At 35.2% G+C, this 14,333-nt stretch overlaps 1 protein-coding gene across 1 annotated transcript in view; it reads left to right on the forward strand.

Annotated features, from left to right (window-relative positions):
• Positions 1–228: 228 nt before the first annotated feature.
• Positions 229–14,333, forward strand: part of LOC122808693 (asialoglycoprotein receptor 1-like) — a 659,094-nt gene continuing 644,989 nt past the window's right edge. Inside the window, exon 1 of the mRNA XM_044079681.1 lies at positions 229–418. Coding sequence (XP_043935616.1) covers positions 232–418 — 187 coding nt within the window. The 5' untranslated portion in view covers positions 229–231. The remainder of the gene's footprint in view (positions 419–14,333) is intronic.

Consider the following 14,333-nt stretch of genomic DNA (forward strand, 5'->3'; position numbering starts at 1 on the left):
AGACGTATCTACTTCACATACTTTCAGCTGGTAGCATTGTTTGTAATACTTTTTAGATGGATATGTAATATGACCTAAACTTTAGAATGGAAAGCGGCATCTCAGTGACTGTATGCTGCAATGTGAATTAAATGTGAAGTATTTAAACTTCTCTCCAATTGTCACTTTTTTATCATGTATCCCTGTCTGCATTTCATAATCTGCACATTTCTTACTTTCATTCCAGATACTATGTTGTCAAACAGCCTGTATCAATCAATTCAGAATCTCAGAGAAAAAGATAAGAAATGTAAAAACCTTAACATTCGTTATGGAAACCTCAATGAAGAACTGCAAAAAAATAAAGGAAATTTTGCTGACCTCATTAATAACATTGAATCTGTGTGTGAAGGAGAACATCATCATTTGAAAATACCTGGTAAAGGTTTTTCATTGTTTATAAATTAAAATAAATAATTCTGATGTTTTGAAACTATATTGAATATGAGACTGCACATTCCATTCTTACAAGAGCAAGTGCAGGAACATGATACTATTCAATATAGCTAATAACAGCCTGCATTTAAATTGAAACCTGTGCACTGAGAGAGAGCCTTACAAGACTATCTGCAAATATATAGAGTATATTTTTCTGTATTATTCTGTATTATAGAGCTAAATTGTTGCTTAGATATCTGTTGTCTTACTGTTCTGCAAATATACAGAGATCAGTATATATTTTTCTGGTTTTATAAATTTGCACTGTGATTCCTCACATCTCTGTTGAAACTGCCCCCCCCCCCCTGTTCTTGGTTGTAGTTTAAATTTGGTGGCTTTTGCAGTGCCCGCCCCACAGTAGATTTGATCTAGGACACTCCCCCAGTCCCATCTTTTTACCACATTCTACCTAATAAACCCTTTCTGCATGTGCTTTTAGTCCTTTTTAATTTAATTACATTTTTTCAAACTGTGTGTGGACTAATATTGCTACATACTCAAGTGTGCCAGCTTGCACTGCATGTGAATTGTTTTTACTACTGTTTTTGCTACTTTTCTGAAAAAAAATTGTAAGCCTGTTTCCTACCTTTCCTGTAATTAGTGTTCCAGATACAGATTTGATGTATCCAGAACTGTTTGTAAGCTTCTGAGCCCCCCAATCCTTTCTGTGTTGTAGGGAAGCCTTCTAGCTTATCAGTAGGAGTGGTAAGCATTAGGTAACCTGTCTACCACATAAGGAGTGGTTCTGGCCCAGAATTTGTAGTTATTGGCCATTTGGGCAGTCTTCTATCTCTCTCAACTTTCTGATTTGAAGGCCTGCATTTGCACTTGTTTCCGTCCTGTAACTCCTGGGCCCATCTCATTTGCTCACTCAAAAAAAATGTATCTGCTTTTACTGTATTTGTGTTTCTTCCTACTTTATTTTGCTTTTGCGTCATCTTAATAGTACTCAATTGTATTTATTACTGCCTGGTGTAACTCATTCTAAGCCTTTTAGTTTAAGCACTTGGGCTTCAAACCAGTTGTTTTACATTAAGGTTTGTGGTCTGCACTGTAGTGGCAGAACAGGTAGCTTACATCCTTCTAAGTTGGGAACTGCTGATTGAGGGCTCAGTGTCTGTTATTCTAAAAGTGTATTAATTCTGGTTTAAGCACTTGGGCTTCAGGCCAGTTATTTTACATTAAGAGGGTTCATGGTCTGCACTCTTGTGGGAGGAGAGGCTGGACTCTGCCCTTCTGAACTGGGAATTTCTGGTTAAAGGCTTATAGTGCCTGCATATTTGAACTGCTTCTTACTGAAATTGGTACACCTTGTTTGCTGTAGCATAGACTAGAGCCAGGCCAGCTGAATATAGCTTTGTTTGTATAACTTGAGCACTAATCCAGGCATTCTTTAAAGTATTCAGTTGTATTTATTACTGCTTGGTAGTAACTTGATTAAAGTGTAGGTATCATTCTAAGTCTTTTGGATTAAGCACTTGGGCTTCAGACCATTGTTTTACATTAGGAAGGTTTGTGGCCTGCACTGTGGTGGCAGGACAGGTAGTTTACATCCTTCTAAGTTGGGAACTGCTGATTGAGGGCTCAGTGTCTGTTATTCTAAAAGTGTATTAGTTCTGGTTTAAGCACTTGGGCTTCAGGCCAGTTATTTTACATTAAGAAGGTTTGTGGTCTACACTCTTGTGGGAGGAGAGGCTGGACTCTGCCCTTCTGAGCTGGGAATTTCTGGTTAAAGGCTTATAGTGCCTGCATATTTGAACTGTTTCTTACTGAAATTGGTACACCTTGTTTGCTGTAGCATAGACTAGATCCAGGCCTGCTGAATCTAACTTTGTTTGTATGCTTGTTGTTTGTTTGCTTATTTCCCTGAAATGCTAATTCCACCTAAAACGTGACTTTTCAGCGCTTCTGTGGATCCTTAGTGATATCTGCATTGCTTACTGTACTTCTTTCCTTGTTTCACTTGAAAGAAAGTTACTGTTTGTCATTTTAAGTTACCTGTAACACATTGCATTTAAGTTACCTGGCACTTGCTCACTAAAGCAATTATATAAGTCAGCACTAAAAAAATTAAAAGCACTACACCCTCACAAACTCCCCTTGAGTACCTTGTTCCCCATTGGCCCTTTTTTTCAATTATAAAGGAATTCCCAATACTGTTCTAGCATGTCCAAAGGTCAATTGTCAATCTCTTCTCCAGTCCAGCTGGTGAATCTCGGAATCTTGAGGCAATGTTACAACTGTCTCATGTACACAGACAACCCTCTCCTCCTCCCAACAAATTCCGACACATGTGAGAGATGCAACCATATAGCCAAACTGGAGGCTAAGCTCTCTCAACTCAGTACTGGCATAACCAGTCAGGAGGAGAAGGAAACCACACTCACTACAATTCCAGTCTCACAGACCTACCATGACAGCAAACCAAGCACATAAACACACAAAAACATACTCAGAGGCTCTAAATAAAAATCTGCCTAAGCAGCAGAGACCTCCAAAGCAGACACCCAAGCAACCGCTACCCCAAAACAAAACACATGCAACACATAGCTCACAAAGCCAGTGTGCCGAACAGTTACAGCCCTTAAGGCTAAACAACACACCTGATACACTTGTAATAGGTGACTCTATCGTCAGGCACACTGACGTCCCGCTCACCAGGCTAAACAAGGAGAAGGTCACAGTGAGCTGCCTGTCGGGCGCTAGGATCCGCCACATAACACAAGCACTCAGGTCACTCCAAGGCAAGTACAAATATGACTCGGATATTGTCCATGCTGGTGTGAATGACCTGAGGCGTACCTCCCTGGACTACATGAAAAGAGATAAGGAGGAGCTCTCTGATGATGTAGCCCAGGCCGGTATGACTATGACCCTGAGTAGCATCTTACCCTCACCAAGAATGATGCCACAATATGAAGACAAGATCAATTTCAACAATTGGCTTAAGTATTGGTGTCATTCAAAGGGGATCCAATGCCTATCAGCCTGGGATGACATGCTCGACAAGCCAAGATTCTTCGCTAGGGATGGCTTGCACCTGTCACCCCTGGGCTTTCAGATATTGGTAAAGGCTCTTGCTTCCCCCATAGTGCCTTTTTTAGGCAAGGCTCAAAAGACAAACCCACCTCCATAGGTATCACAAGGGATAAGAAACTAAGAGTAATGCTACTCAACACCAGAAGTCTAAAGCTCAAGATGCATGCACTCGAAACTCTCCTTAGCATGGAGAACATCGATATCTGTGCAGTAACAGAAACCTGGGTCAAGGCTCCCGAGAGCACCCCAGCACTACCAGGTTATACCTCATACCATGCTTTTCAGCCCCAAAACTTGGACCGAACCACGAAAGGAGGTGGAGTATCAAAATTCATCAAAGATACCCACACCTCCAGGTTGGTGGCACAGCACGAAGCATCAGAGACTATCCATGTGCAACTAACAGTGGGTAAAACTGCCTTCCAGTTTATAGCCTGCTACAGACCATTCTCCCAAGCCCAGGAACCCACTCGGCCTTCCTGAGAACACTGGAAAATATGAAAGTCTCTCCAAACACCATTATATTGGGCGACTTCAACTACCCAAACATAGACTGGGAGCATTACTCTAGCTCCAACCCCCTAGCCCAAAGGTTCCTAGAATTTATAAACTCAAATGCTATGGAACAAGTTGTTACCACTCCCACAAGAGGGGAAAACATACTGGACCTAATCATCACCAACATGGGGACTCTATGCTCCAGACCAGAAGTGTATCCCTCACTGGTAAGATCAGACCATAAACTAATCTCACTGGATATTCACATCCTGAACCCACCTCCTGCCCAGAAAACCACAGTGAAAAACTTCTCTAAAGCAAATTTCACACTCCTCAAAACCGAGGTGGAATCCTTCAAAGCCCCCGAGCCAGTGGAAAATACGGCACAGACCACAGAATCCTTTATAAACGCATTCTATGAACACCTTCAGGAATGCATGGATCATGCAATTCCAAATAAAACCAAGACCCATTCCTCCAAAGGCAGATGTCCTGTCTGGTGGACTCCAGCCATAAACAAACTATACAATAGAAGGAGGAAGCTACTACATGATAGAGCAAAATCCCAAAAAGGGAAGGCATCTCTGATCAGTATTAGCAAAAAACTACGGGCACTCATAAAATCATCTAAGGTCAGCTTCGAGAGAAAAATTGCAAAGGACACTAAGGATAATCACAAGGCTTTCTTTAGTTATGTTAGGAACCTGGGTGGGAATTGCCAGATATGCTCAGAATTACTCCAAAATGACAAAAAATACATCTATCCCACAGACATTGCCAACATCCTAGCTGACATATTCAGCACAAACTTCTCCCCCCTCCCCACCAAAAGGGCAAATATCTATCCCATCAGAGTGCTGCCCCCTGACATCTCAGATGCTCAGGTAAGAGCCGCCCTCTCCAAAGCAAAAAACACAGCATCAATGGGACCAGAAAGTGTCCCGAGCTGCGTCCTACATGAATTCCAAGAAGAGCTAAACCCAAACATAAAACTACTGTTCAATCTTAGCCTTACTACAGGATATGTACCCAAAGAGTGGCGTACAGCAACAGTGGTCCCTCTCCACAAAGGTGGTGCCTCAACTGATCCTGGAAACTATTGCCCCATAACCCTGACTAGCTTGATCTGCAAAGCTATGGAAAGGATCATCATGGACCTCATAAATAAAGATATTGGGGACCTACAGACACTGGATCCTACCCAGTTCGGCTTTGTTAAGGACAGATCCTGCCTCTTAAACCTGGTCGATTTCTTTGAAACAGTCACCAAGGCCATTGACGAGGGGAAGGTGGTACATACAGCCTACCTGGACCTCGCAAAAGCCTTCGATACAATACCTCACTTGGGCATTATAGATAAGCTCACCAGCTTAAATATAAAGCCCTATGTCACTAGATGGGTTGCAAACTGGCTCAAGGACAGAACACACATTGTTAGAATTGCTGGAGCCATGTCAGACTCCAAACCAGTTACAAGTGGCGTCCCACATGGCTCAGTCCTGGGACCTCTCTTGTTCGGTATATATTTCTCGGAGGTACAGGCCAACATGGAAGGACTGTGGCTGACCAAGTTTGCAGATGACTGCAAACTGGGCACCATAATCAACTCTCCAGCCGACACAAGCATCCTCCAAAAGGGCCTCATAGAAACAGACAACTGGTGTCAGAGCCATGGCCTCAAGCTAAACACCAAAAAGTGTATAGTCATCCCCTTTGGCAAAAACAAAGTGCCCACAAATTACCACATAGGTGGTAATCCATTAAGTACAGAAGAAGTAATTAGGGACCTGGGGACCCAAGTTGATAGCAGTCTCTCATTTGACAACCACGTGGCCAAAGTGGTTAGAAAAACATTTTATATAGCCCACCTAATCATGAAGGGATTCACATCTAGATCAGGGGAGGTCATTGTGCCTCTTTACTCATCCCTCATCAGGTGCATAATTGAGTACAATGCCCCTTTTGGGATGTACCTTACCAGACACCTGCAGCAACTGGAAAGACCCCAAAAGTACCTCACCAAGAGAATCAAAGGGCTCAAACAGATGCCATATGCTGCCTGGTTAAAGAAACTCCAGCTCTACTCAGTGGCATTCTTCCTGCTCAGAGGCGATCTGTGCCTGATGTATAAAGCCATGTCTAACCCGGAATTAATGGACATGCTGCACCTCAGAAAATCCAAATCCCATTGAGCTATGCGCTCGAGAGACTTGAACCTCAGCACTGAAATAAATAGGACATGCTGGAGGGACAGATTCATAACCCAGAGGCTCCCTTCACACTGGAATAAAATCCCAGCCCATGTTAGGCAGAGTCCCTCATTGACTCTCTTCAAGAGGAATCTTTTTTTTTTTTTTTTTTTTTTTAATATTTTTATTCATTTCCAAAAACAAGAAAACATGAATGCAGGTTATTTATGACAATGAAGTATTTACAAATTATTTAAAAAGGTAGGCTAAAACCTCTAAACAGATATCAAACATTAAAACCAAAATAAAGTATTTACAAGGGTGTCTATTGTTGACATATAATTGACTTTCTATACAATTGTTTCCTGATTATAATCTGCTGCAGTCATTATTCTCCAGTATTTCAGTTACTTTTTGCCATGCTACGTATAATGATGTAGTTCTTTCAGTTCTTCCTTTAATAGTGTTCATTTCCAATTGCGAACCATATTCATGAATTGCTTAAAAGTTGGAGAAGCTTTGGATTTCCAGTTTGATGTAATGTTCTTCCTTGCAATAGCTAGGAGAGTCCATAAGATTACATATTTTGTTCTTGGCACGCAGTCGGGTACAGGTGCATTAAACAAAATAATAGATTTGGAAATCTGGAATTTATCATTGAATACCATTTGCAGAAAATAATTTATTTTATCCCAATATGGCTTAATCAAATGGCATTCGTAGAACATATGTTGCCAGTCTGCTTTTATTGATAAATCACATCTCCAGCAGCCAATATTTTTCTTAAACATAAGTTCCATTTTATGAGGGGTTACATAAGATCTGTGTATGAATTGCCATGTAAAAAGTCTCCAATGTAATGAAAGTGCTGTCTGCTTTGAAGAGAGAAGAATTCGTTTTTTATCTCTGTTATTTGGCACATGTCCATTAACTGATCTGTAATAATTCCATATTTTGTCATTATTATGCATTTTTATTTTTTTGTTTGTTTTATAAATAGATGATAAGCATCCCTTTCCAGTAATGGGTTGATTTGTTAGTAATATTATATGTTCTATAAGGTTAGTAACATTTTGTCTTATTGATTTTTGCATTGTTTCTTGTTTGCTTAATATATACTGTCTTAATTCTTGTACATGTAACCACGAACTATCTTCCATATTTAATTTCTGTTTAATCTGGTCTATTGGCAGAGGTTTTCCAGAGTTTAGCAATTGATGCCAATATATTAATCCCTTTTCTTTAAGCATGGTGACTACTTCCATATTAAATGTTATTATATTACCTTGTATGTACGCTACTGGATATAAAATAAATGACCATGCTTTAATATCAGGATTGCTATTAATAAGATTTTGGAAAATTTTTAATGTATAAGTAATGTATTTGGAACTTATATTTTTATTCTTATGTATCATCATATATTCCTTCATCAGCCATAGAAAATTGTTTGGTATGAAATCTGTATACTTATTTGCTACTACAAATCCTGATTTTAACCAGATTCTCTCATGAACTAGCTTCCATTTTGATGTATATTTTGTATTTAGCCATAATGATATTGTTTTAATAATGGATGCATGCAAATATATTTCTATGTCTGGTAAACCTATGCCACCTATATCCCAATCTTCTAGATGATACTTCATAGCTATCCTTGTTTTTTTTTTGGATACCATAGGAATCTTACCATTAAATCATTTAATTATTTTAGGTGCGATTTAGCTGGTGGCAAAGAACAAGCTTGTATGACATAAAGAATTTTTGGAAATATAATCATTTTAATTATATAAAGCCTTTCTTCCATTGAAAAGAAGAATTTATTCCATCTTTGTATTAGATTTTTAATATTATTTAATGTCTCTTTATAATTTGTTTCATTTGTAGTATCTAGGTTGTTAGTTATTATAATTCCCAAGTATTTAATTATATTATCGGTAGAGATATATTTAGGATATTTTTATTTAGATCTTTTTTATTAGTATTTATAAGCAATACACTTGTTTTGTTCTCATTAAATTTAAGACTTGAACAGTTTTGAAAGTTTCGAATTGAGTCCCATAATGCTTTTAAACTGCTATTATTATTTTTTAAGGTAATTAAAATATCATCAGCAAAAAGTTGAATTTTAAGCTCTAGGCTGTCGTCTAGTTGTATTCCTTCAATATTTTTATCCATACATATATTATTTGCTAAGGGTTCAATGACTAGCACAAACAATAACGGAGAAAGAGGGCAGCCTTGTTTTGTGCCCTTAGTTATTTTAATAGATTTAGACAGACAAGATCCCAGTTTTATATAAGCCAATGATTTTTCATATAATAATTTTATTAACAAAGTGAAGTTGTTTGAGAAGCCATATTCTTCTAAAACTAACCACAGATAATCCCAGTTCACTGAATCAAATGTGTTATTTATGTCTAAGCTAATAACATTCATTTTGTTTTTTGTGACATTTATATAATCAATTAAGGAAAGAATTCTTTTAATGTTGTCATAAGTGTTCCTATCTTTTATAAAAACCTGTTTGATCCTCCTCTATCAAAAGTGGTGGTAATTGTTTTATTCGAGCAGCATGTATTGCCATAAAAATTTTATAATCTATATTAAGAAGTGAAATGGGTCTGTATAATGAACATTCACTGGGATCTTTATTTTGTTTCAGAATTGGTAATATTAATGTGTACTTCCAAGAAGGAGGAATGTCTTTACCATTTTTATCTGATGTAAAGACATTCAATAACAACAGCAAAGCCTCATTTGATAGTAATTTAAACATTTCTGGGGTGATATTATCTATACCTGGAACTTTGTTAAACTTTAGCTTATTTACTTCAGTTTTGAGTTCTGTCATTGTTATTTGTTTATCTATTAGTTGTACCTGCTCCTCTAATAACCTAACTTTAACATTGTTTTTGGGAAAAGCTTTCAATGCTGAATGTGTTTCTGTTTTCTCATTTTGATTATTAAGTTTATGAAAAAATAGCCTAAAAGCTTCTAGTATTCCTTCTAAATCAGATACTTTCTTTTTGGTTTCTATATTATGTATTTCCTTGATTTGATTTGTTTTAATAATCTTTTTAGTCCTATTTGCTATTCTTTGTTGGTTTTTAGGGTTCATTGAATAGTAACATAGTTTAATTTTTTCTAAGTTGATCATTGTTTTGTGGTGTAGCGTCTCTGAGTATTTTTTATTAGTATCTTCTAGTTCTTTTATTAAGTTGGTGTTTCCATTTTGAATATCAAGCTTTAAATTATCTACTTTTGACTGTAATTCCATTAATTCCTTATTCCACTGTTTTTGTTTATTTTTATACCATCCCACCGCTCTTCCATATAGGTATGCTTTCAATGCATCCCATATATATATTTCAGATAGATCTTTTCTAAGATTGATATCTAGGAATGTTTGTGTCTCTTTAATATAAAATTCCTTAAAATCTTTGAGATTTGTTATGTAAGATGGTATTCTTGTTACTGATATCCTTCTCTTGAAACATAAGTCTATCTCAAACGTTATGGTGTTATGGTCCGAAAATGGACATGAAATTGTCTTGACTTTATTTAATTTAGAGGTTAAATCCTTTGTTATGTACACTCTATCTATTCTAGAGTATATATTATGTCTATGGGAAAAATGTGTAAAGAATAGTGAATCTGGGATAGCATACTCATTTATGTCAACTATATTAAAAGTTTCAACAAACTCAGACAACAACTTTGTTAAAGGTGATCTCTTACATGTAGTTTTAGTATTTGTGTCAGTTTCTTTTATAATGCAATTGAAATCTCCAGCTATGATTAAATTGCCTTTGGTATATTGTACAATGTCTTATAAGTGTTGTTTGGCCACTCTAACACCTAGTCCTGGTATCCAATAAATATTCACTAATGTATATATCATTTCATTGATAGATATTGTCACTAGACAAAACATTCCTGAGTTGTCATGGAACGTGTTTATGATTTTAGGCATTAAAGTAGTATTTTTCCACAAAATTGCTACTCCCCTTTGCTTCTGATTATAAGTGGAACTTACTAGTATTGTATAATTTTTATTGTTTATTTTATTTATGTCTTCCTGTGTAAGGTGTGTTTCCTGTAAAAATACTAGTTGCGCTTCACATAGCTTTAAATATCTATAAAGACTTCCCCTTTTGCAGCTATTTAAACCATTTACATTAAGAGATATACATTTTGCAATTGGATTTATATTAGCTTTGCTTTTATCCATATTCATATACTCGTAACAATGTGTAAATGTGTGTACATGAAGAGAATGACTTGTTCTTTCTTCTTCCAACAGTATTACAATAGATTATAGACACCCAATAAAAGTAAATTACAAGATCATAACTGAGAACAATATAAGATAAACAACCACCAAACCCTCCATGAGAAAAACATCTCATCCTTGAATGATCTAATCATTCAAGCGATCTCTCTAAGTCTGCATTTCAGCATCCTCCCCCGGCCCCACCATATGGTAGTTTTATAATGAAAAGTATCTTATATATCTTTTAAGTATACATGTATCTGTCTTTACAGATTACTTAAATAAAGTCTTTATCTATTTTTAATATTTTATAAAACACTAAGGCAACACAACTATACATAGATTTAATACTTAACTATTTGGTTTTGTTTAAATTGTAAAGAAAAATCTATTATTTTAATATATCTTTTGTGTAGCAATAATGGTTATGCATCTTAAAATTAATATGCTTATTGTCTATCTCCCTTATAGTGTGAGTGGCATTCGTAGGTATCAAATTTATTGTAATGGTCTACCTATATATACATATATTTATATATATATACATATACATACATACATACACAAACACACACACACATATATATATATATATATATATATATATATATATATATATATATATATATATATATATATATATATATATATATATACACACATACATACATACACACATATATGCATACATACATAAAAAAAAAAATGTTAAGCATTGTATGCATCAGTTAGCCATGCCACAAGTTGATTAAATCAGAAAGTATCCGTAACAATGAATATAACGTTACATTTGTATTGCCATTTATCAGTAATCTTATAGTTTTCTTTTAATTCAGAAAGTCATATTTTAGTGGTATGAATGCTACTAATTTGTTTTTGGCATTGGTATTATATAGTTTAAGACTATATTTCTTAGCAATTCCTATATATTTATTAGTGCCACTGGCATATTTCATCGCTAGTGTACCACATATGTCATATGTCAAATAGCAACTCATACTCCTTATGATATTACAGGATTTATCTGCAGCGTTATAACTGGAAGGTTGGAAAATATGAGAAGCAAAGTAGGCTTTAAATATGCTATAACACAATTGTTTGGTACTTATTACTGTCAACTCTTCTACATACACAGGAAAAGATAACCTTATATGACCATCAACCATTTTCCTTCATTTTTCTCTTCATCCTTCTATTCTCCATTTTTAATAAATATTTGTTTCTATTGTGGCTTCTTTGAATTTAGTGAGGGTACTCCATATCATATTATAGATAATATACAACATTCAAACAGAGAACATGCCCAATATAGAGACATATTCTCAACTCAAGTGGTCTACACCACATATTTATAACACTGCAGTCAGAAATATACTAATGAATATGCAATAACTAGCAGCTTTGCAGCATGTGTGTGTCTCTAACAAGTACATACCTATAGGATATTAAAAAGAATAGATAGCACGCTCTTGTTTCGTAATTAACAAATGCACACAGCCTGGTATTTACTTTCATAGACAGAAGTTAGACCTGTTACTTTTATGCATATCAGGTACCAATAGCAATATGTTAGTAAATGCCTATGCTATTCAAATCATATTTTAATGCTGATTGATATGAGATGTAGCTGACAATGGCTTTAGTGTTTGTGATGTTATATAATATATATTCAGTATTATAAGTAACAGTATGTTGCATGTCTATTTGCAATCTAAGGTTCAAGGCTGATCAATTTAGACATACAAGACAATCTCTTTAGCCTTGGTTATATAATGGGAGTTACTGTGTCTCTACACAACCATTCATTTTCAGTGAGGATGTTCAATATTAATATAACTTGCCTTTAATAAAAGCATACTTATAATTCATCAGTTCTTTCCTATATATATATATATATATATATATATATATATATATATATATATATATATAAAACAATATCATAAGCAAGACTGAGATTTTTTCTGGCTCATTACTGCTCAATGATTGTGCTACTTGAACAATTTAATATTTACAGAGTATCTTGATAATTAAACAGCAACTCCTTTTTACCCTTAAAATACCTAATAACACATAGCTACATTCATGAACCTTAATTGACTTACTATCCTTAAGGTTGAGTACACTTGCTGCAGTATGTTTACAAATATGTTATATAGTTCCAGTCAAGGACTTAAATATATTAAATTTTTATAAAATTAAGTTAAATTATAGTAATTTACATGGGTGATCTTATCAGAAAAGATTATAGTAAAGTCTGTATGTGTTAACTATTCATACAGTTTCTTCCAAGTGATATACTTCTTTTTAAGCTTTGTGTGCTGTTTATGCGTACAATTCAAAATGAATAACAAATATTACAATATAATAAAACGTCATGTATGTGTTGATACCTTCTAAATTCATTAGGTACTTCAGTGTACTTTTAATATTTGTTAAAACTGTAAAAGCACTTTGCCATCTCATAAATAGTGTGCTGGTTACTTTAAGTACCACACCCATACTGTCTTGTTTTAGCGCTGACATCACTCATGACTGTTTACTTTCATTTTCTGCTGTTAGAAGGTTTAACACACTGTAATGGATTCTAAGTGAAGAACCTTCATTCAGGGGTGGTAAAATAAGAGTTCCCAGCTCATGAGCATGGCGGGAAGACAAAAACAAAGTAAGTGAAGTTTTTTGGGCTTTTTTTAAACTGAACACCAGCTCATTAAACTTCTAGTAGGTTTCTTAACATTAAGGGCAGATATACAAGCCAAACAGTTGTTTGTTAGTCAAAAAGGCACTTTTAGCATCAAAGAATAGATAATTACTTTTCAAGGCACTTCTTGACCGTTATTTCTATCAGTTTTTATATATTATTATGTGTATTAAATACATCAGTTTAGATATTTCATGCAGCTTAGTGTAAATAATATAAAAAGGAATCATGCTCATTTAAACACACCACATTAATATGTCAGTGTAAATACATCATATTCTATACTAGCAGTAAAAGGCAGGTAATTTATAAATGAACTATCTAAACATCATTTAGAGTTAGAAAAATCATGACTGTATTTACACTGTAACAGAGAAAGATATGTTACCTTGCTTTCTTTTAGGGTTGCTTCCTTTAGTTATAAAATGTCCTGCTTATCTTGTATTTATATTGTTTCAAAGACTGACATGTGTAAAGCATGAATGCTTTCAAAGAAGTTTTTTGCCTTACAGAGCAAATAGAAGACAATAATGTTTGTGTTTTTCATATGTCTTTTATCGTTTCTTCTTCTTCTTGTCAGCAGTGCTCCATTCATTTTTTACTAAGTGACGCTTGACCCCAAATTGAGAGAAATCCATTTCTTCCACATTATCCAAGGTTTTATTAGTTGAAAGATAAGAAACTGTTGCTTGCAGAGTGTCAAAAGTTTTAGGACCTTCACTAAAAAATATTTTTATTCTTGCAGGGAACAGCAAGTGGACTTTAAGTTGTCTTTTTTCAATTCCTTTATCAGAGGGAGACATTCTTTTCTTGCAGTTATAACTCCAGCAGAATAATCATTATCAAATCTGATTATGTTGTCTTTGTATTTAACTGGAGAAGTTGACCATGCTGTTTTTAAAATAACTTCCTTGTCCTGTTCCTGTGATGAAAAAACCTTTACTATTATTGACCTCGGGTGATTTTTTGATTTGATGGTTGATGAAGCAGCTCTTAAGGATCTGTGGGCTCTTTCAATTCCATAAGTAAGAGCTTCAGGCAATTTTAAAACTTCTGGTAACCAGGTAGTAAGGAAAGTCACCATGTTATCTCCCTCTGTTTTCTCTGGTAGCCCATAGATGCGAAGGTTATTTCATCTGGACCTGTTCTCTAG

The sequence above is a fragment of the Protopterus annectens genome, chromosome 8.part0 (assembly GCF_019279795.1).
Source record: "Protopterus annectens isolate FY-2018-M chromosome 8.part0, PAN1.0, whole genome shotgun sequence".
Lineage (NCBI taxonomy): Eukaryota > Metazoa > Chordata > Ceratodontiformes > Protopteridae > Protopterus > Protopterus annectens.